Source organism: Protopterus annectens, chromosome 1.part0 (genome assembly GCF_019279795.1).
Source record: "Protopterus annectens isolate FY-2018-M chromosome 1.part0, PAN1.0, whole genome shotgun sequence".
Classification (NCBI taxonomy): domain Eukaryota; kingdom Metazoa; phylum Chordata; order Ceratodontiformes; family Protopteridae; genus Protopterus; species Protopterus annectens.
This window is the reverse complement of record NC_056725.1, coordinates 845,727,904-845,752,742: the sequence shown is the minus strand read 5'-3', so window position 1 is coordinate 845,752,742 and position 24,839 is coordinate 845,727,904. Positions and strand designations below refer to the sequence as shown.

General features: G+C 41.3%; 1 protein-coding gene across 1 annotated transcript in view; it reads right to left on the bottom strand.

Moving 5' to 3' along the window:
- Positions 1 to 2,266: 2,266 nt before the first annotated feature.
- The window catches only part of FAM162B (family with sequence similarity 162 member B), a 487,692-nt gene continuing 465,119 nt past the window's right edge, over positions 2,267 to 24,839 (bottom strand). Inside the window, exon 4 of the mRNA XM_044063658.1 lies at positions 2,267 to 2,874. Within this exon, the coding sequence (XP_043919593.1) occupies positions 2,758 to 2,874 (117 nt within the window). The 3' untranslated portion in view covers positions 2,267 to 2,757. The remainder of the gene's footprint in view (positions 2,875 to 24,839) is intronic.

The window sequence follows — 24,839 nt, the reverse complement described above, 5'->3', positions numbered from 1 at the left end:
GTAACAGTGATATTCAGAATAACAGAACTATACAAAGTCTAAGGGTGCATTATCTCAGAATACCCCCCCCCCCCATTTCTAAAGTACAGTGATAATTACAGTGCATATAAGTAGTATAGGCACAACCTCCAATTATTAAGGGGTATGGAAGGGCAGTCCCTGGTATAAATGCTTTAATGGTATAACAGTAAGTTTTCATAGTTTTTTTTTCCACTTGATTGCACTTTTTCTGACTTGCAGCATGCACAATTTTGGGTCTTGTACTAGTGATAAGGACTCCTCCAAAGACACATTGGCAGGTCAGTCAGAAATACTTTAAACGATGCAGGTAGGCATGTGTGTCCTATAATGTGATTGTGTCCAGTCAGTTGATTAACAGTACATGCATCCATTCACAGTGAATCTGAAATTAAAAAGATAGGTATAATTCATTTAGTTTTCATTTTATTTATGTATTTGTTAACTGGATCCTTTTTAGCCATGACTCAAGTTATAAGAGCAAAATACAAAAACAATTTAGTGTAACCCAATCAGACATTATGACATTTACTATCCACTGAAACAGTTAATCACACTCCATTTCAGGATTTGCCTGGACACCTTACAAAACAACCAAAAAAGATATAACTAACAGAATTGTGTTTGCCTGCAACCCACATTGGCAAACTTTATCAAAGAATGCAGAGAAATTCCCCTCATGTTCGTTAAAGTTCATATTTCTTTTCTGTGCATGCAATAATAAAATTAACTATTTCATTGCTCTCTCTCATATCAGAAATATAGGCAAACCATCTTAAGACAGAATTACTTCCCACTGGTTGACATGAGTAACCAGAGTACAAAAGGAAATATAAGCAATGGTAATGTTTTTTTTAATTTTAACCAAGTACATTCAAGAGAAAAGGAACAGACATTTGGCTATTCTCTGTTCCTGATGGCGACTACACTCAATACGAGTAGGGATACACAACTACAAACTTTTACTAGTTGCAATTTCTTCTTACTGGCATACCTCTCAGCTTCTTTGCTCAACAATTATTTCTGGACAAAGTCAAAAATAATGAAAGGGACATCAGGGATAATATTTATTATAATTCACTCTAAAAAGTTAATAAAACAATAAGTTTTGAATAATAAAACATGAAACTATAATGTGTGGCATTACTGACGGATGATAAATAATCCTCAAAGATTTACAGGAAAGTCAAAAAAATTATGGGGAACAGGCAACAGTTCAACTGTTCAGATTTTCACAGAATGTCCATATTTTTGCCTCATAATTTTGGTCCGTTTCTCAAGAATTGTAGTTTTCTGGCAAATAACTTTGGATTGAATTCACTAAATTATGACAGACATTTGGGTTTCAGACAAGCTGCGGTGGTGCAGTGGTAGCATTGTCATCTCACAGCAAGGTTGGAGCACCTTCTGTGTGGAGTCTGCATGTCCTCCCCGTGGTCGAGTGGCATTTGAAAGGCATGCGTGAATAGGCGTGCCTTCATTGAAGGTTGGACATCGGGCTGGCACCTCAGCACTGTAAAACTCAACTGCCAATCATTAGCGGACCGAAGTTCCACTGCGGCAACCCCTAACCGGGAAAAGCCGAAAGAAAAACAACTTCATATCTTTTAGAAAATGCATGGTAACATAATAATGTTTATTACAGCAACTTTCTAAGTTTATAAGAGCAATATTTAGAATTTGGCTCCCTATTATTTTTGGCTTTGTCCAGATGTCTTGTGCTAAGAGGTGGAGATGCATGGGTACAGGGTTAAAGCATGAGATAAAATCAGCGACACTTGGGAAATATGCCGGCATGCCTTGTAGTCTTCAGTGCAACTCTGTTTACTACGTGTTCTAATCCACTTAGTGGATAGGCTAGCCTACATCTCATTTCTGTTATGACTTAATTACATATGAACTAGGCTGATTTAGGGTGTTCCAGTGCTCTGCGTAATGGTGGCAGAAACACAGAAATGCTTAACAGAATTATTTGGGAGAGCAATACATAATAGTACTTGAGCAGACTTTCTCATCCTCTTCTTTCACATGCCTGGGAAAGCTATCTGGATACAGTTTTGTCTTACAGCTACATGATGTCATCTTAGTTAAACTGTAACTTAGGTGATTTAATTTTTTGTCTGATGTGAAAGCTATACTCTGCTAATTTCAATTGCCCTCTTGCATATATACTTACGATGTAGCAGTATGCTTTTTATTCTGATATAATGTTGGCATGCTCCTTGCAAAGACCACTTATTCCTTAAAATATTTTCATGCCCTCTGTTGTGCAGTAAATAAAAAAAAATAAAATAAAAAAAAACAGCATAAAACATTGCAATTACGACTCTGTGTATATTTAGGAATGCACAGGCAGGCAGTATTACTGATTGGGCCATACAATCAGGTATTAACCATGGGGGAATTAAACTTACATGATACCTTTCATGACTGACGTTTTAGCTACTGGTACAATGCTAGTAAAATCTTGAGTTTTCTTTTACATCTACATAAAATTATGAAGATGCAGTACAGACAAGTATTCTGTATACTTGCTAAACCACGCAGACCAACAACTTACAGATACGGGGCTCTTTTCTAATGATTACATTAGTTACAATAATTATGAATTTAAAGAAAAAATATCTTTTTCTGCAAACTGCTTGATTTTTAACTTGGAAAACTACGTTCCTCAATATATATATAAAGCAAGTGTGCCTTTCTGCAAGACTTGTAGTGTTGTCTAAAATACTGTAGCAGTCACTGGTCCTTGGCAGATGCAGCTGTTGCCATTTCTTGTTCACGCCTGGCTTCTGCTTTCCACTTTGCTTTCTTTGCTAGATTCAGGCTAGTTAGGGACTCATGACGTTGAACAGCCTGCAAAAGCCAAAGAAAATAAATAATTTTATTCAGTGGCTGCAGAAATGTTGTAGCAACTCATTAAGCCTTTTAAGATGTCAATGTCCATCCTTATGAGTGGTATTTGAATAACCACAGCTGTTTTTTTCCCCCCAGTAATATTTTCTGCAAATCTCTGGCCTTCTTATTTATCAAGTCTAACCTGTAAGTGAAAGTTTATAAATGCAATTTCTATGTGAACATGGTCTGACAGGATATGAAATACAGATTTTCAACACCTTTTACAAACTTTTAAGGGACGATTTAACCTTAGTATACAGAATGTTTATAGCAAATAATTTAATCCCACATGAAAATAAACAAGATATATAAATACAAGATGATTATACACAGCAGTTGTTCTTCAAATGCCAGAAACGCAGCTTATTCAACTGTACTGCAGTCCCCAGACACATGACAGATAATGAAAGCATGAATTCTCGGACAGGAATAAAGAAAAGAAGACCAGTGCTGTGTGGGGTGAAACAAATGCCATGAATCATTCACATCTATCCACAACTATATGAACATATGTTCTTTAGAGGGGGCTATTGCAACAGTACAGCACACGAACAGAGTTTATCTCACCTGCCTGACTTCCCATCAACCATGTCAAATTTTAAAAGCATTCCATTAATCCCTATGGCGGCATAAATTGGACCCATTCTTGTGTTCCATGGAACCTTGGTGGGCACATAAGGCACAGCATTCCAATACATTTTTCTCAGTTCTTCCCCAAGTTTGTGGTTAATTCAGTTCCACTTAGCAATTAATGTCACCATTCTCAAGAACAGGACATAAAGAAGACTTCCAAGATGGCTGCACGTTTAGTAACAGCTTAATTTCAGCTCTCCCAGTGTGAAAAACTCAGAAGAGAGACAGTAAACTCATTTGGGGGGGGGGGGGAGGGTAAATTCGGTAACTGGCTAGTAAGTGCACTGCCTGGATGCCAGCAAAAAAGAAATTCAGAGAACCTGAAAGAAAATCAACCACAAAAGGTGAGGAAAAAATGCTGACTGGAAAGTCTACAGCTGTTCAACAAAAAGCAGTGCAAGCTCCAGCTTAGGTGCAAGACATGACTTCCAGTAACCTAGAGGATAAAAGTAAGTCAAATGTTCTTAGAGCTTATTAAAATAAATGAAACGCTGATTGACTATATCAACTCCAATAACATAAGGCTGGATAAAATTAAAGAAGCTTTATATATATCCGGATGAGGTGATAAAACCGCAAAAATCAGAGGATGAAATGAAAAGCTGGATAAATATGAGATCCAAGAAGAGATGTTTCAAAAAAATAATAGAATTAGAGGACAGAGCACTCAGGGAAAACCTGAGATTTTCTGCTGTACCAGAGAAGCTGGAAGGAACAGAATTTTATAAAAGCACAAATAAGCAAGTGGACTGGTATTCCACAGTGGGAGTTAACTGAAAGGGCACATCATGCGTATGCTCCAAACCTGGCAATGAGAAAGCAACCTAGACCTTTAATAGTAAATATGCAATCCTACCAGCAGGAGGAGTTGATGTTGACAAACCTGTGGCATAAGGACAAAGTACTAAAAAGTGGGCTACAGCAGCGTGTTTGTGGAAAATGATTACTCACTGTCCACCAGGCAGAAGATGAGTAAATTTATTCCACTAATCAGGGAATGTTGAGAAGCAGGCATAAGATTCAAGCTGCTGTATCCAGCTATCTTCAGAATATTCTTTCCCAGAGGAACAAAATCATTTTTTTGATGCAGAACGTGTTAAGGGGGAAATACAAACGTTTGCCAAACAGAAAGTGAGCTGTGAAACCAGAGGAGATTCTGCTTTTTGTTCTTCTGGTTAAAATGAAGACACAAACTGTGCCAGTGAAACCTTTTCCACTGTTTCAACAAAAATCACAAGAGATGACTAGAAGAACCAAGAGTACAATGGAAAGTCAGCAGAGGCTGGATTTGGGAGATGGAGATGAACAGGAATAAAACCAGCAACTCAGAAACTGACAAATATATAGGATCATAGGAGATTACTAGGCTATCGACCAGGTCATTTTAAACCTAGCCATTTCATCCCAATGTAATACCATAGAAATGCTAGTCAGTACTAAAGATTGCATTTAGTGATGACTACCCATGTCCAGGGGGGTTGTTGTCTCTATCCCCGGTAAGAATTTATGGTGCCCCATCCACTCTTACAAGTTCCTCTTAAACAGTGCCATAGAGATAGATGCTCTGTTTCACATGAATTGGTAGGCTGTTCCAAAGACGAGTCTGTCACTGGGAGATAAATCTGTCCCTCCAGCATGCCCTAGTTAAGTCACAGGCCCTATTTAGGTCCCTGGAAAGGGTAGCCCTGGTCTTGTTTGATTTATGGATATGCAGCAAGCTCATTAGGTTTGGATCTTGGATTGCTCTGTAGGCCAGACAGGCATAAATCTCCATAAATCTCCCCCTTAGAAGTCTATACAATATGGAGTATAATGACAGGGACTTTAGTCAGTCTGTGAAAGGCACATGTGGCACCCCTTGATCTTTTTTGTTAGAAAGCTCTGAGGTCTAACCAACTGCTGCAGATGCTTAGTATAGTACGTGCCAAACGGGGCTTTATACTCAATTATGGGCCAGATAAGTGCCTAGTATAGGGGGTACTTTTGCTCTCGAGGTGATGCCTTTAGTAATAAAGTGTGCTACATAGAAAGCTTTCCTTACTACAGTAGCACATGGTGGGCAAAGATAAGGTAGAAGTCAACTTGTGATCTTAGGTCCTTTCCCACTTCATGGTTACTTAGGGTATTGTTGTTGATTTGAAAATGTGAGGGGAGCACTGTTACCAAAGGGAATAATGATGCATTTCTCTGCATTCAGTTTGTGACATGACTTGTACACCAGTTGTTGGTCTGTGTGAGTCCTGGAGTATACTGACATCATTTGGGGATTCAATGATTGCACCTAGTTTGCAGCTGTCTGCAAACTTGGTCAGCAATAACCTCTTAGTTTTGACCTGAACTTCTGAGAAGGATATACCAAATAGTATGGGGCCCAGCACTGACCCCTTTGGAACCCCTCTGGTATCAGGTTTGCTGGTTGATGTGGAGTCACCCACTTTGCTAGTGTATGTGTCTGGTCTGTGAGCCAGTTGGCAACCTATCTTACAAGGGGTTTACATTCAGTTTGCTAAGTTTATCGGTAATGTCTGAATGTGAGATTGTGTCGAAAGCCTTTGCCAGGTCAAGGTATGTGTGCACAGGTTTGCCCTCGTCAATGGCTTTGGCCACATTTTCAAAGAAATCCACCAGATTTAATATGCAGGATCTGCCCTTCACAAAGCTGAATTGGGTAGGATCCAGGGATTGGAGGTCACTGATATCTTTATTTATGAGGTCTATAATGATAAATTCCATGGCTTTACAGATGAGGCTGAACAGGCTTATGGGTCTGTAATTCTCTGGGTCTGTTGCTAGGCTGTTCATGAGGAATGGAGAACAGCAATGGTTATTCCCCTCCACAAAGACAAAGCCTATGGCTATGATTGAAAAGGTACTTAGTGGTGATGCTAGTTCATTTTTTAGCCTGTTTAGAAGACAGCCTGGGATGTCATCTGGTCTGATAGAGGCTGTGTTTCTTGCCTTGGACAAGGCTTTGAGGACCTGCTCTTCAGGTATGTAGGGTAGGGTGGGTGGAGTTTGGGGGAATTTTGTTGCAAGTTAGGAGGGGATAAGGGAGTGAAATTTTCACCAAACCTATCTACTAGCACGTTTGCTTTCTCTCTGTGGTCAGTGTGGGTGATACCATTGGACACTAGTTCTGCACATGCTTGGGTCCTACCCTTCAGGTTACGTATGTAGCTGTAAAACATCTTATGGTTATCTTTGGCTGTACTTGCCAAGTTTCTCTCAAAGAAGCCCTAGGAGAATTTGACGTTGTCTTATTTGCTTGTTGAGGCTGAGGAGGGTGCTTTTTCATTGTTTGGGCCTTGCCTTTGTTTTTCTGGGCAGCAACTTTTTGCATTTATTGTAAAGTTTGTTGATGCTGGGTGTCTACCATGGCAGCTTGTTTTTACTTGGGGCTCTGGCTTTGATTCTTTCTCATTCGGCTGAGTTTATACACTTATATGAATGATTGTATAGTGCTTTAGTGTCAGCTTTAGCATAGTTACCACTTCCAGCATGGGATGGGGTTTGGAATGTATATGTACCTTCACCTAGGAGGGCATAGTTTGCCTTGGTGAAGTTTTTTGTCTGATTTCACCCATTGTAAATTTTGGTGTTAGTGCCAGCTTGAAGGTGACTGAGTTTTGGTCAGTTTTAACTAATGAGGGTCCAACAGTTGTGGCAGTGCATTGGTTTGACATGTTGGTGAGGACCAGATCCAGAATGTTTGTTCCCCTTGTCGGGAATTGACAATTTGTTCCATGGCATTTGAATTAACAAAGTCAAGGAACTTTTGCGCTAGCTAGTTAGGGCTAGTGTAGATTTTGCAGTTGATGATGGGATAATTTAAATCCCCATAACCCGTGTATTCAGTAAAATTTGGATCGTCTCCAGTTTGGTGAAATAGGCTTCATGGGCATTGTGACCCATGAAGGGGGATCTTTAACTGGCTAGGACTTGAATGGAGAATTTACCCACTGTAACTTAGACCTAGAGTAACTCCATGGAGTTGTCCAGTCTAACTAGACAGGAGATGAATTTATCTGTAATACAGACTGAAACACTACCTCCTTTGGTTTTTGCATGTTCATATTGTGGTCTAAAGGTGTGGAAGGCATTGTACCCTTGCAATGCCGGGGTGGTCTCTGAAGCCTTGAACCAGGTTTCTGTGACTGCACAGACATCTTCTAGTGATAGACATGCTTCCAGGGAGTACAGTCTTTGGTTTAAACTCCTAGCATTTAGCAACATGACCCTTATTTTGTTCTGATTGGTTAATTTCACATCGGTAATGTTGTTTTCAAGACATTGCCTAAAAAGGCACTATGGGGGAGCCAGGAGCCTTTGCCAGCACCTGAAAGCCTAGAGGTGCCAGGTACAAATCGTCTCTGTGAAAGCAGTGAGGTCTGTTGGCCATGGCTTCTCAGGCTGACAGGAACTGGATCCCCTTTGAAAACCTGAGCCAATTATTGAAATCAATTTTTTGTTTATACTGTGGAATCATTCTAGGTGAGGGTAGTATGCTGCTCAAGGTAAGGTACATATCTGCCTGGGACAAATACTCAAGGAGCTCAACCATGTCTCTCTTCATATAGTCCAGTGAGGTATGTCTTTCACACCAACATGAACTATGACAGGGTCATACCAGTACTTGCTGCTGAGAGACCTGAGTGCATACATGATCTGATGAATCCTGGCACTGGACAGGCATCTGACTGTGACTCTCCTTGTCCAAACTGGTGGGTGGGACATCCATGTGTCTCACTTTTGAGTCTCCAGTGTGGGATTATAAAGCATTAATTATATTTTAGAAACATGACATATCAAGAAAACCTGGAAATATTGGACTTTTTTGACTTTGTTGAACTTGTAGGGGACTCAAGCATATGTCCTACTTCATGTCATTACTGTTTTGAACACCACTTAGGAGAAGGAAAGAGGAAGGAAAGAGTAAACCAAGTAAAATAAACTTTTATTCTTAATAGTAATATCTGTATAGTGCATGCTATCTGCATGCTATAAAGTTTTCTCAGTTAGTAAGTGTAATGGAGATAGTAAACAGCTGCCCTTGTTTTTTTTTCTTCTTCTCTCTTTCCCCTTGTTCAGTTTTAAGAAACATAGACAATGCAATGTAAAAAAAAATGAAGAAAAGTCTATTCAAAAGAGTATAATACAAGAAAAAATTGTGTTTTTTCTCATTTTTGCATAGGGGAATGACTGGATTAAGGCTCTTGGCTTTATCTAGTAACAAGTTTTAAGAGAAAGCAAATAAATAAAAAAAGAATACTGAATATAATAATACTCTTCTCTAACTAACAAATAAATAATTGTGGAAGCAACTCTGTATCTGGTTCTCATGCTTCCATGGAGATAATCTGATAAAGAGCAAACAAATGGAATATTTCTTTCTTTCAATGGCTAGGAGATCATGTTTTCTGAAAGCATTCAAGTGTTTTCTCATTCTGGGAGAACAATACAGATAAGACAAAACCAGACAGCACTTGGTTGAAGTACAGGTCGTACCGTGCATCTTAGTGTAGATAGCCTTCCTTTTAAGTTAACTCAAATTTGTGAGTATAGCTGTCAATTTGGGACAATTGAGTCTGTCACTTTGGGATAACTGCTCCTACTAGGAGGGTAAAACTTCAATATTTGAAGATGTGCATAGTTTTGTGTCTTAATATTGTGTCTATATTATAACATCAACAGGTTAGGTTGTCGAATCCAAAATCATCAACACCTAAGCGTCGAAAGCTAAAAACAGTGAACGGCCAAATCAAACTGTTTCCTAGGGGAAAGAATTCACTTGGCCATCTGCAAACAAAATAAACAAACAGACCCCCCCCAACTAAATATACCAACTCCGAGACCACTCTACATTAGGGAAAGGAAAAATCCCAAGAACGGCCACGCAAATTCTTTCCTGAGGAAAGAATTCAATGATGTTGCCGTTCACCATTTTAAGCGTTCAACACTTTGGTTTCGATGAATATGCATTTGACAACCTAAGCTGTCAACAAATCAATAGGTAACCTTAGTATTAAGTCAATAGGTTTTTGGGAGTATTTTTTTTTTCTTGAGGGCTTTCAATAAAACAAAAAGTTTTGTAAGATATGACATAGGCTCAAAAAGATTTGACAATTAACAACTTTATAAAAGGTCAACCTGCCAAACAGTGTGTGCATGTAACACAAAAGCTGGAACTAGTTACTTAATGAAAAAGCTGTTACAAATAAAAGGTGAGAATAATAACATTTTAACATAAGGACCCTTTTGATATCTTTAAATGTTAATGATCTCACAGATATATACAAAAAAGAAAGAGCAGTGGACTATAGTAAAAAAATGTAGAGTGCAAACAGCTATGCTGTAAGAGTCACATTTGGAAAGAAATGAACATGTGAATTTGATAAAGAGAGGTTTTCAGGATGGTTATTCAGCGGAATACCTGGGACAAAGGAAAAGAGAAATACTTGCATTAATTACAAAAGGAGCCCCAACAGTGATAGAAGAGGATAAAAAGATAATAATGGTAGATATGTAGTATTAAGGGGCTACTGGCAAGGGAGGTGGATTGCACTGGCATGTATGCATTCCACCTAAAACTGCTATAATGGAGCTTAAGAGAATTCTGTGAGAAATTATCTTTCAGCAGGGAATATTACTTATAGGTGGGGACTGGAATTTGATTTGCAGCAGGGAATATGTGGCTGGGGGGCCCAGAAGGGAAAATATAACAAAGGAGGGTAGATTTTTTTGAAGAAATTTGAAAATATTTGCCATGGAAGGTGTGAATTCATTAGTACGAGTTCGGAGTGAATTTACATATTCCCAAAAATACAAAAATTAGGCTAGCAACACAGAACTCACATTTCACAGGAACATATTCATTTAATTGAAAGGTTTGATAAGCATCCAATAGAAGGGAGAGGAATTTAAGGAATGCATAGTGTAAACTATTTGGGAGTTATTAGAGAAGACATTCTACTGAAAATATAGCTAGGGATTGGGATAAAATTAAAATTAAGTTTAAAATAGGGTGGAAATAAAAGAGAGAGATATGGTTAAGAAGCAACAAGAATTATTTAGAAGGACTGATAAATGTTAAAGTATTCCAAAATGGGGGAATCTCACAGAAGAAGAGGAACAATTGCAGAGGGCTAAGCAGAAAATAAAGGATTGACTTGATAATATGCATGAGTTGAGAAAGATTGTGGTTAAGTAAATGTTTTTTGATAATTCCAGAGCACAAAAACTTTTAGCTCAATGGCTCAGGTGACAGAAAGTAGAAAGGGTTGTCACTAAGCCTAGGGAGCCTATAACAAGGAAGAGAAAGTACAGTTGCGTACACTTACCATAAATGTAAATGTTGAGTGTATTCACTGTTGCAGTCATCACTTGTGGGTTATCCCTGCTGGGTTGCCCTTGGTCGGTCCAAATACCAGAGTCAAGCTTTTCTCCTGCACTGGCTGCTGTCACCTGTGTACTGATGTCAGGTCATCAGTGTTATAAAGGAGAGCAGCCGGTGCCATTACATCAGTTTTTCTTTCCCTAACATGTAGGAGCCCCTTGAAGGAAATGTGGCCCAAGGCCACAAGAATGACAGTTAATTTCCAAAAAGAATAAGATTAAGGGGGGAGGTGGGAGGGAAAAATAGAACTGCAACAGTGAATACACTCGAACATCTACATTTATGGTAAGTGTACACAACTGTACTATGTTCTTCATGTTTCACTGTTGCAGTCATCACTTGTGGGAGGATTCCAAAGCTCCGGAAGGGGAGGATGGAAGTAATGAAATTCCTAGGATTAAGCTAGCATGCCTTGCAGGATTGCACAGGCAGCCTGCCCAAGCCCTGGAGAACAGAGGCAGGTGGTAGTGTTTGGTGAAGGTGTGGACTGAGGTCCAAGTGACAGCTTCCAGGATGTCCCTGATGGGTACTCCTATAAGGAAGGCAGTGGAAGTAGAGGCTGCCTTAGTGGAATATGTTCTGATAGATTTAGGAGGAGCTTTTCCATGAAAAGTGCAGCAGAATTGTATGCAGTGAGATATTCATTTTGAAATGGTCTGTTTGGAGATAGGCTTCCCCTCTTTCCCTGGTGTGAAGCCAACCAACAGTTGATCCATCTTCCTAATGGACTTTGTTCTGTCCAGGTAGTATCTTAACTGCCTGTGCACAATTCTCTCCCCTTTATTATGACAGTTTGGAAAAAAGGTGGGGAGATGTATAGCCTGGTTTAGGGGTCACATCTGATACTACCTTTGGCATGAATGAGGGATTAGTCCTGAGAGACACCCTGTCTGCATAAAAGATAATGCAGGGTTCAGTGGCCATGAGTGCTTTAAGTTCTGACACCCTCCTAGCTGAAATAATATCCAAGAGGAAGGGTCTTCCAGGAAAGGTGTTTTAGGTGTGCTGATGCAGCCGGTGCGAAGGGAGGCAATGTCAGTTTTTCTGAGACATAGTTCAGGTCTCAGGCTGGAGTGGGTGCCCTTCTAGGGAGCCTAATGTTAGATACACCTCTGAGGAATAGCTGAATCAAAGGGTGAGAGAAGGGCAGGCTGTTCAGCATGAAAGTGTGCTGAAATGGCTGAGGCATGGATTTTAATGGAGGAAAAGGAGAGGCCCTTGTTAAGTAGCTCCGCTAGGTAGTCCAGAATAAGTGGGAGGGATGGCTGGGAGCTGCTGTGACCTTTTGATAGGCACCAGGAGTTGAATCTTTTCTATTTCGTTGAGTAAAATTTCCTGGTGCTGGGCCTTCTGGCTTCCTTAATGTCTAGGACCTGCTTGCTCAACTGTGGGTTATCCCTGGTCCCTGGGCAATAAGCCATGCAGAAAGTTTGAGTGTGTGCAGGTTTGGATGTAGAATATCCCCCTTTGGCTTGTGTCAGGAGGTCTGCAGTTAAAGATAGGGGCCTGTAAGGCTCTTTGGTCAGGCTAAGGAGCAAGGGGTACCAATGTTGCCTGGGCCAATCTGGTGCTATAAGGATGGCTTTTGGTCCTTCCTGCCTTATTTTGAGCAGTAACCTTGGGAGTAAGGGTAGGGGGGATGCATAAATAAAAGATTGGTCCATTGGAATGAGAGCGCATCCACTTTCCAAGCCAGTGGGTGGAACTCCCTGCTGCAGAATTTGTGCAGCTGATTGTTGTGAGGTGAAGAGGTCCACCTCTGGTGTCCCCCAGGCCTGGATGATTTGGAGGAATGTCCTCTTTTGAAGTCTTCACTCATGGGAGTCTAAGCAGTTTCTGCTTAGATGGTCTGCTAGGGTGTTGTTTACTCCTGGGATATACTGGGCTAGCAGGTGTAGGCCCATTGAGGAGGCTGTCTGCCAGAGGCACATGGCTAGTTGGCAGAGATGGTAGGAGTGTGTCCCCCCCACTTGTTGATGTACCACAAGACTGTGGTATTGTCCATTTTTATGAGGAGGATTCCTGGTTTTAGGTGGTGTTGGAAGGATGTAATAGCCTTCTGAACTGGATGTCTAAATGAGTGCCCCAAGCTAGGTCTGAGGCATCTGTGGTGATAGTCTGGCCTTGAGGAAGGTAGGAGAAGGGAAGGCCCTTGTTCTGAGTGCATGCCTCTGCCCACCAAAGAAACTCATTCCTTATGCATGGAATGAGGGGGAGAGTGTTCTCCATAGACTGAGTGTTGGCACCAAAGGTTCTTTAGGTACCACTGGAGTTTCCTCATGTGCAGCCTGGCCAGGGGAATCATTAAAATGCAGGATCATATGTAACCCAGTGCTTGCAGAATTTTCCTTGCTGTGAGTTTTTTTTTTTTCTGAGAGCTAACTGGGAGAAGTAATTTGGCAGAAAGCATTGTTTTTCCTGGTAAGAGGAAGCCTGTTTGGGAGGCCCACTCCTGGACACAGCCTAAGAAGGTGATCTGCCTTGAGGGGTATAGATTTGATTTTTTCCTGTTGATAGTGAACCCTAGAGAGGTTAGGGTTGTTTTAAACAAAGAGCAGGTCCTATAGCAACTTCTCTTTGTTGTCTGCCTGGATTAGGCAGTCATCGAGATAAGGGTAAATCTGGATATTTTGTTGTCTTACAGAAGGCAACCAATGGGGCCAGGCATTTTGTGAAGACCCTGGGAGCCATAGACAAGTCCAAGGGTAGCGCAGAAAATTGAAAGTGTTGTGAACCTGCTCTGAAGTGTAGGTATTTTCTGCAAGACTCCCTTATGGGTATATGCAGGTAGGCATCCTTTAGGTCTGGGGTGGCTAGCCATGCATTTTTGCCCAGCATTGGTAAAAGTTTTTGAAGAGTTCGCATTTTGAATTTTGGGTCCTCTAGGAAGGTGTTTAGAGTGGACAGGTGGAGGATGGGTTGACAAGTGGAGGATGGGTTGCCAAGTGCCTTCTTTTCTTGGCACTAGGAGCATTCTGGAGTAAAAACCTTTTCCTGCCTGCTCCTGTGGCACAGGCTCCACTGCCCCTTGAGCATGGAGTATGTGCACTTGTTTTAATGCTTCTGCCCACTGATTTGGACTTAACCTGTTAAGGTTGGGACTTGTTGGAAGGTAAATTTGTAGCCCTGAAAAATGATTTTTAATACCCACTGGTCCTTGGTTACAGCCAGCCAATTTTGTTTGTAAAGGGATAGCCTTCCTCCTAACCTGTGATGAGAGAGGGTGTGGGAGTCATTGCACATTCTTAGAGTAGTGAGTGGTCTTAGAACTCCCTGCTGTGGGAGTGGTGGTGGCCCCACTGATTAGTTCTTCGCTGGCCTTGGTTTTGTGGTCTAACTGGTCTGCCCCTGCGAGGCTTTCCTTGAACCTATCTATTGAGGGCTGGGAAAGACCAGTGCTTAGAGGGAAAGTTTCTGCTGAATCTGGGAGGTTGAACTTGGAGGAAGTCCTTTACTATCTGCATAGATTTAGCTTTACCCTCCATCTTTTTTATGACCTCCTCTGCTTTTGATCCAAACAAGCGGTCTTTATCCAGGGAGGCATGAAATAGTTTTGATTTTACATGATCAGGCAGTGGCTGTTTTTTTTATCCATGCATGCCTCCTAATGATGGAACCTGCCACAGTAGCCCTACTTGAGGCTTCTAGGGCATCGAATCCACAGTGCAGGGAGTGTTTACCTACTTGAGAAGTAGAGTGCAGATCATCTGTTAACTCTTTGGAAGTATTAGTGTCAGGTAAAGATGAAATTTTTTGTTTCACAAGTTCCAAGGTGTGCTGTTGATATTTTAGCATAGGGAAATGGCAGTTAAGAGCTCTAATGAGATGATGTGATGAGAAATTTAGGGACACAGCTGGACAGTGGTCTCATCTTCGATAACCACATCACCACAACAGTCAGGAAATCCTTCTATGTGGCACACCTCATCACTAAGGGCTTTTCGTCCAGAAAAAAGGAGGTCATTGTCCCACGGTACTCATTTCTCATTAGACCAATTATAGAGTATAACTCCCCATTTGGTATGCACCTCAAGACATCTGCAACAACTGGAAAGGCTGCAGAAATACCTCACTAAATGTATCACAGGCCTAAAGCAGATGCCCTATGCTGACCATCTAAAATAACTCCAGCTATACTCTGTGGCATATCGTCTACACAGAGGTGATCTCTGCTTAACATACAAGGCCATGTCAAACCTTGAGCTGCTGGACATGCTCCACTTAAAGAAATCCCAATCCCTCAGAGCCACATGCTACAGGGATCTAAACCTTGTCATCACAATGAACAAAACATGCTAGAGGGATAGGTTCCTGACTCAGAGACTCCCCATACTCTGGAACAGACTGCTCATACATGTCAAGCAGAGCGCCTCCTTGGCCTCTTCAAAAGGAACCTTGATGATTGGATGGGAGATAGGAAATTCACCCCGGGGATCATGTCAGTCCTGCTAGACAGGGGTCCAGGGAAGTAAATATTGTGGGAAGAAATATCCATGGACTTGTTATGGCTAGGCTTGTATAGGCCCTAGGGCCAATATCCCAGTATCAACCTATGAACCTATAATAGCTAAGGTTGTGGAAGTGTACACTTTCTTACCCCATCTGGCCAGAGATCTTGAGTTCTTGTCAGAGGGAATTGAGTTTTTAGATGAGCTAGCCTTGCCCCTTTTGGGCCCCTGTGTGATGACCTCTGGGTCTGCTGCAGGTTTTTTAAAATAAGTACTTATGTGAATCAGGCACCCTGTAGTACCCATCAGGGTTTCTAGGAGCAGGGGGAAGGGCATCAGGGGTGAGGCTAGATTCATTGAAAACATCATCCACCACATCCACAATAGGAGGGATGGCCAAAGGCCTGTGCTGAGTAAGATCTAGAAACTCTTAGTCTTTTCTTAGACTGAGCATAATCTTGGGCTTCCCAATGGAAATGCTCTCTGAGAGTATGCAGGGTTTCCCCAAATGAAAGATCCTCGGGGGGGGGGGGGCAGAAGGAATAGATTCCTCTCCATCACAATCCTCAAAGGAGGTGAGAGGTTGTTGTCCCCAATCTGAATCAAGGTAGTCTGAAACTTCAGAATCCGGCTCTGTGTGAACTTCAGGAGAAGTATCCCTCTTTCTTTTAGAAGGAGTGGTATGGCTACCCCTGATGAAAGTGATGAGGTCCTCTACCATTTTCAGTAACTGTGTCTGAGGCGGTGGAGGAGTAAGATGGTGACTAGAGATTGTTTCCTTTGGGGTGTTCTTGCTTTTAGACCTTGGTAAATCCATTTGTCATTGGGATGCAGCAGTCGGAGGTGAAGATGTTCGTTTTTGCCTTGAATTAGTTGTGCGAAGGACTTCCTCAGAAGCTGGTGCCTGTTAGTGGCTCCGGAGACAACTGAAGCAGAGACAACCAAGGGATTGGATGATAAGGCATTCCCTGGCAGCATACCAGACTCCAAAAGGGTCTCAATAGAGACCTGCGAAGGAAATGAGTCAGGCATCAGGGGTTGCAAATGCACCTCACTGAATTCCTGAGAACTGACGACTTGTTTCTGGGACAGGTCTGAAGGCGTAAGTTTGTGTGGTCTGTCCCCTTCTTTATCTTTTTGTTTTTTTGGGAATATTCACAGACTGCTGACTGACAAATGCCATTTCATAATGCGAGGAACTATTTTGGAAATGCCTGGCTACAAATTCAGCTCTACGGTGAATAGTCCTTTAACAGAACTGACAACGGGGGACGTTGTGGTCTGGGCCTAGACAAGTAATGCACAAGGTAAGAAAGTCTTGGTGTGGTATTTGTTTTCCATAGCAGAGACAATTGACATTTTTGGACATTGGTTAGTGCAAGAAAAAGGTCCCCAATGGGGTATTTAGCTTTAGTCTTTTTCAGATTCAACTTCCACTCTGGCAATGACCGACCAGCACACAAGCAAACTGCTTTTGTTTTGGGTGCCACGGCAAGAAAGACGGATGTAATGGTGCCGGCTGCTCTCCTTTATACCACTTGCGACCTGGCATCAGTCCACAGGTGACAGAAGCTGGCACAGGGGAAAAGCTGGACTATGGTATTCAGGCCGACCAAGGGCTACCCAGCAGGGATAACCCACAAGTGATGACTGCAACAGTGAAACACGAAGAACATCAACAGATCCCAGAGGTACTAGCAATATTTCAGAAATTTTATCAAAGTCTGTATAAAGCAGAGAAATATGGAGATCAACAAAAGATACAAATGGAAATGTTTATGGAAGAATTAAATATGCCACGGTTAGAAGTAGATGAGGCTCAATTACTAATAGTTAGGATAGGAGGAGATTAAATAAAAATGGTGCTGTATAACCAATTTACAAGAAAGTTCCCAGAAATAGATGGTATTCCTAGGGAGGTTTGGAAGCTAGGAGGGGAAAACTGATAAAGATCTGGAAGGTTTTGTTTAACAGTGTTTTAAGAGGAGCAAAAGCACCAACTTCCTGGAAGAAAAACAGTGGTGGCTGTAATACCTAAATAGGGTAAAGACCCATCAGATCCAGCTTCATACAGGCCCATTTCAATACCAAACCATAATTGTAGAGTATTTGTCATTCCTGTCCACCTGGTGAATCTGGGCATACTGGGGCAATGCAGCAATTGCCTCATGTACACAGACAGCCCTCTCCTCCTACCACCCAACAATACAACCTGTGAGAGATGCACTTACATAGCCAAAATGGAAGCAAAGCTCTCTCCACCCAAGATTGTGCTAGGCAGTCAAGAGGAGAAGGTTAACACCCACAGTACACCTCAAGCAACAGATAGCCCTTCTGAACTCACACCACCAACACCCACATATAGCAACACTAAATCCACATATGCAGAGGCCCTTAACGGTATCCTGCCCAAGCAACAAGGACCTCTGAAGCTGAAACGCAAACAAACACCAATCACAACCGAAGTGTCACATAGTTCACAACACCAGTGTGCCACCCAGCAACAGCCCCTGAGGCAAGACAATGTACCTAACACTTTAGTCATAGGTGACTATAGTCTGGCACACTGATGTCCCTCTCACCAAGTTGAACAAGGAGAAAATTACACTCAGCTGCCTGTCGGGTGCCAGGATCCACCACATAACGCATGCACTCAAGTCTCTCCACAACAAGTACAAATATGACTCTGTCATTGTCCATGTTGGAGTGAACGACTTGAGACGTACCTCCCTGGACTACATGAAATGAGACATGGAAGAGCTCTCTGATCATGTGGCCCAGGCAGGTATGACCCTAGCCCTGAGTAGCATCCTGCCTTTGCCCAGAATGATACCACAATACAAGAACAAAATGATTGACTTCAACAATTGACTAAGCTTCTGGTGTCAAAGGGGATCCAGTATCTGTCTGCCTGGGATGACATGATTGACAGACCACGATGCTTTGCCAGAGATTGTGTGCACCTATTGCCCCTGGGATTCAGGTTACTGACTAAGGCTCTTGCCACCCCTATAGTGCCTTTTTTAGGCAAAGTTCAAAGGACAAAACCACCACCGTAACAGGTACAAGCATGCAAAATCTGAAGGTAATGCTACTCAATGCTAGAAGTCTAAACCTCAAAATGCAGTCTCTCGAGGAACTCCTAAAAATGGAGAACATCGATATCTGTGCAGTAACTGAGACCTGGTTCAAGGCTCCAGAGAGCACCCCTGCAATACCAGGCTACAACTCTTACCACACTTTTCGGCCACCAAAGCAGGACCGAAACACTAAAGGTGGAGGAATGTCAATATTCACCAAGGATATTCACACCACCAGGCTAGTTGCCCAACACAATGCGTCTGAAATTCTCCAGGTGCAACTAACACTAGGTAAGACTGCAATCCAAATTGTAGCTTGCTACAGATCCCCCAACATACCCCAAGATTCTCACTACACCTTTCTAAACATACTGGAAAATATTAAGATATAACCAAATACCCTAATACTGGGTGATTTTAACTACCCTGCCATTAACTTGGAAAACTACTCATGTACCAACACCTTTGCCCAACGGTTCTTGGAATTCATAAATTCTAACGCCCTGGATCAACTAATCCATAGTCCCACCAGGGGCTCCAATATCCTAGACCTTAGGTAAAAAACCTTCTTACACTGTGAAGGACACCAATGAGGAAGAGAAAAGGCAAACACTACTAAAAACTCCTGATGTCCACCACGGCAGTAAAACTTGATAGTAAAATCAAAACTTTAATAAAAAGACTATAACATAAAATAAGCAGTCCTCAGTCTTCCGATAAGTGCTTTTGGCAAATAAGCCTTCCTCAGATCGTATAAAAAGGACTGTTCATGTTCCAACATGGGAAATCGATGCTCCACACCTATGGTCACCCCCTCGTTAGTCAGGTCTGACCATAAGCTAATCACCCTTAACATCCACATCCCACCCCCCAGTAAGGAAACCTCCATAAAAAACTTCTCCAAAGCCAACTTCATGCTACTCAAGTCAGAAGTGACAAACTTCATGACACCCATACAGATGGGAACTGAAAGTTCAACTGCTGAATCCTACACTAAGGCACTGTACGAGCACATCCACTCATGCATGAATCGTGCCATCCCAAACAGAACCAAGATGCTCTCATCCAAAAAAAGGAAGCCAATCTGGTGGACCACTGCCATAAACCAACTTTACAACAAAAGGAAGAAACTGCTGCAGAAAAGAGGAAAATCCCAGGATGCAAAAAACTTCCTTACCAGCCTCAGTAAGAAACTGAGATCCCTCATAAAATCCTCCAAAGCTGGTTACGAAAATAAAATTACCAAAGATTCCAAAGACAACCACAAGGCATTCTATAACTATGTCAAGAATCTAAATGGCAATGCTCAGATCTGCTCTGAGCTAAAACAGAATGGCATTAAATATACTGATCCCAAGGATATTGCTAATATCCTGGCAGATCGATTCAATGCCAACTTCACCCCCCTCTCACCCCCTAAATGGCCCATCTCAATACTGGAAGATCGCCAAATTCTGGTAATAACGGCCACACAGGTAAAAAACGCACTCTCCAAAGCTAAGAATACAGCATCCATGGGACCAGATGACATCCCGGGCTGTGTACTACATGAACTACAATATGAACTGGCACCTCACCTAAGTGTCATGTTTAATCATAGCCTCACCTCAGGTTTTGTGTCCACTGAGTGGCGCAGAGCTACAGTTATCCCACTCCACAAGGGGGGATCCACCTTGGATCCAGGAAACTACAGTCCCATCAGTCTGACAAGCCTTATCTGCAAGGCCATGGAGCGTATTATCATGGAACTTATAAACAAAGACATTGGCAACCTTCAAACACTGGACCCCACCCAGTTTGGGTTCGTGAAGGGCCGATCTTGTCTCCTGAACCTGAATGACTTCTTCGAATCAGTCTCCAGAGCCATGGACAAGGGTAAGGTGGTCCACACAGCCTATCTAGACCTTGCCAAGGCCTTTAACACCATCCCCCAACTCTGGAATCATAGATAAACTTACTAAGCTGGGCATTAATCCCTGTCACCCAATGGGTTGCTAACTGGTTTACTGATAGAACCCACGCTGTAAAAGTAGCTGAATCCAAATCCAGCTCCAGACAAGTGGAGTACCTCAGGGTTCAGTCCTGGGACCGCTCTTGTTTGGCATCTACTTCTCTGAAGTACAGGCCAACACTAAGGGACTCTGGATAACAAAGTTTGCAGAGGACTGCAAACTGGGAGCCATTACTGAATCCCCAAATGATGTGGATACTCTAGAAAAAGGGCCTTACAGAAACAGATGCTTGGTGCCAGAGCTATGGACTCAAGCTCAATGTCAAGAAATGTATAGCTATCCCCTTTGGGAAAAAACATGTATCCATGAATTACCATATAGGTGGCAGTACACTAAACACTGAAAGTGTGATAAGAGACTTAGGGACACAGGTGGACAGTGGTCTCACCTTCGATGACCACATCGCCACAACAGTCAGGAAATCCTATGTGGCACACCTCATCACTAAGGGCTTTTCATCCAGAAAAAAAGGAGGTCATTGTCCCACTGTACTCATCCCTCATTAGACCCATTATAGAATACAATGTCCCGTTTGGTATGTACCTCTCAAGACATCTGCAACAACTGGAAAGGCCACAGAAATACTCACTAAAAGAATCACAGGCCTAAAGCAGATGCCCTACACTGACCACCTTAAAAAACTCCAGCTATACTCTGTCGCATATAGTCTACTCAGAGGCAATCTCTGCTTAACATACAAGGCCATGTCAAACCCAGAGCTGTTGGACATGCTACACTTAAAAAATCCCAATCCCTCAGAGCCACATGCTCCAGGGATCTAAACCTTGTCATCACAATAAACAAAACATGCTGTAGGGATAGGTTCCTGACCCAGAGACTCCCCAGACTCTGGAATAGATTGCCCATACATGTCAAGCAGAGTGCCTCTTTGGCCCTCTTCAAAAGGAACCTTGACGATTGGATGGAAAAAAGGAAATTCACCCTGGGGATCACGTCAGAAACCCTGCTAGACAGGGGTCCAGGGAAGTAAATAGTGAGGGAAGAAATAGCCAGGGAATTGTTATGGCTAGGCTTTATATAGGCCCGAGGGCTGATAGCCTAGTACCAACCTATGAACCTATAATGGCTAAAAGAATGGCAAAAGTGATTCCAAAACTGATGGACATGGATAAATGCAGTTTTGTGGAGGGAAAGCAAACATTTGACATTAACAGAACAGTGATGATCCAGAAGGAAGCTGAATGCAAGAAAATGCCACTGTTATTGGTGGGTCCTGATGCAGAGAAAGCATTTAACAGAGTAAGCTGGGACTTTATGAGCAGAGCAATGGAAGCATTTGCATTACCTGATAAAATTATAAGGCTGATTAGGAGAATATATGAGGGATCAGAGGCAAAAATTAAAGTGGGTGGGTTCCTCTTTGATAATTTATTTTTGAGCTGAGGAACCAGGCTGGGGTGTCCTCTTTCTCCTTTGTTATTTGCACTATATTTAGAACTAATGGCAAAGAAAACGAGACACAGAAATTCAAGGATATAATTGGCTTGGTAGTCAACAAAAGCTGTCTCTATTTGCAGATGACATTTTTTTTATACCGGATATAACCAGAAAAGGACATTTCAGTGCTGTGGAACATTTTGAGGCAGTTTCATGTCTTTTTCAGATACAAAATTAATGAAGCAAAAACAAAGGCAATAACTGTAGATTATGCACCCACACAAAATGGTACATCAATATCCATATTTATGGTAATATGATAAAATGAAGTACTTGGAGTATGGATTAAAAAGAATTCTGGTGTGGCAGCTAAGGATATGTATGAAGAGACTAAAGAAAAGGTAATACAAACACTGAGAAATTGGAAGTTCTGTTATATGGACATGAATAGCAAGATACAAACAGTTAAAATGTTTTAGACCCTTTAGTTTTATACACAGAGGTCAGGCATATTTTTATCAACCAGAGAAGAAGTTGTGGATAGCACTTAAAGAGCTGAAGGACTTTGGGAGGGAAAGACTGCAAGAGCCAAGTGAGTTAAACTGTTTCTTCCAATTGAACAAAGTGGTTTGGGATTACCTGATTTGAAGGGGTATTTCAGAGCTGCACAGTTAAGGCTCCTATACATAACACAAACAGAAACCTATACTTCAAAGCGGAAAGGGATGATGACGAAACAGGGGGAAGATCAAGAAACAAAGAGAGACTTGGATTTTGGATGCAAATCCTTAAGGAGAATAACAATAACCATACAGAATATTATATTCATAAAGTAGCAGAAAGTATTACAAGAACTAAGCCAACAAGGGAGTGGAGAGAAAGGAGATACTGTTGATAGGGATGACTGCAATTAAGAATACAGGCAATAGGCAAGAGTGGGCTGGAATTTATTAGAGAAAACTGATAAAAGAATCAAGGTATTGGGAGCAAATAATTAAAGAGGGAAAGGTGATGGGAACAGGCCAAGAATTTATTTGGACTGCAGGACAGAGATTGCCCTGCCTGTCAAGGATTGATATCAGAGTATAGGCAAAGAGAAAGAAGTAGGGTAAGCCTAAGCAAAAGACCAGCAATGGTACAGTTTTTAGGAGAATCAAGAACAGAAGCTACTATTAAAAAAGGAATAATTAGTACAGCATGCAAAATATTACATGACAACTGTAAGAATCAATTAGAGGAAGGTAGAAAGGATGGGGAAAGAGACTGGATAAGCAATCCACATAGAAACAATGGGGGATATATGTAGGTCTCCGGAATATGCAACGTCTAGAAGATTTAGGATATTTGCTTGGAAGTCTTTACATAGGTATTTTTATACCTCAAATAGCCAATAATTTTTCCTCAGGTCGACCACCAATGTTGGAAGAGTGAAGGTAAAGAAAGAAATAACTGGATACATTTTCTGGGAGTGTAATGATTTGGCAGACTTTAAGGGTTCCCTGCAGACTACTTTGGCAGAGATAATGGGTGAGCAAACTGGTGTAATTAAGGAAATGCTTTTTTTGAGCTATGACACAGAATCAGAATTGCCTAGACATAGTAAGGCCTTGCTGAGTTTAAGGTGGTTGCAAAAAAAAGTAGTTACTAGAAAATGGCATTTAAAGTCTAAACCAACTTTACTATAAGTAGTAAATATAGTAACAGATAAAACAACTGGAAATGGGATCTTTAGAAAAGGGTAGGGGCAAATTACATAGGGAAAAATTGGAATTGTGGGAACAATACATGCAGAGGTGGAACGAGGTTTAAAAGAAGGCAGAATCTGAATGCGCTATGTAATGTTTGACTGACAGTGACTGGATAGATTATAAGTGATGCATAATGTTTGTACCTATAATTATGTCAATATGCTTTGTTTTCATATATATATATATATATATATATATATATATATATATATATATATATATATATATATGATTGCCTATGCCATATGTGATTTAATACAATTGTTTTGTTAAAAAAAGACTAGGATATAAAGAAGAAATCAACTAAACCTGGTAGAGGAAAATCAAAGGCGACTGCTACAGAAAATAGGACAAAATCCACCGATATTTCAGAATAAACTAATTTTCAACTATTTCATACACAGATGTACGCCATTTTTTAAGTATCAAAATTCTCCTTGGTACTACCAAAAGCTAATATATTAGTGACAAATTTGTTTGCACCAATGTTAGTATCCTCAGAGACTAAGTGAGGTCTGAACTCGGTTGTGAAGCAGCCTACTTCAACAGTGACAATTTTCCAGTCATGTTCACCATTCTGGTGTCTAATTTGGCTTCTGAGATGCTTCAGCCCTCCTTTGACAAAAATCCTTTACCATGGAACATGTCAATACTGATTAAGAAAAAATTAAAACAGGGACCTAATATGATACTACCTCAGACTGACGTACGTTTAGAGCTATAAGAAAAAATTAAAACAACAGGGACCCAATATGATACTACCTCGGACTGACGTACATCTAGAGCTAGAATGCTGAGAAGTGAATCTTCACAAGTATATGCAAACATTCATGAGTGGGGAAAAGAACCTTTCTCCTGATTAAGCTAGTGATGAGGAAGATTTTCATATGAGAGAGATGCATTTCTTTCCTTTCAAGATTCTAATAGGAGAAGTTCTTCCTCTCAGTCTTCAGGTCCTCCACAGGAAGGCATTTCCTTTTTTGATTTATGTGTAGGTATTTTCGCTGGTTTGTAGGGAACCCACCTTCACGTGAAAAAGTGACAGAAAATGATGAAGCTTTCCTGACACAAAGACAAGTGATGTCTCCATTTTGTTACACTTTTAAGGACAGTTTAAACAGATTCCTGATGCACAATTCACTGCCCTTAAGAAAGCTGACAAAATGTACTAAACATCTTTACAGACACTGGCTCTATACAACAACCACAAG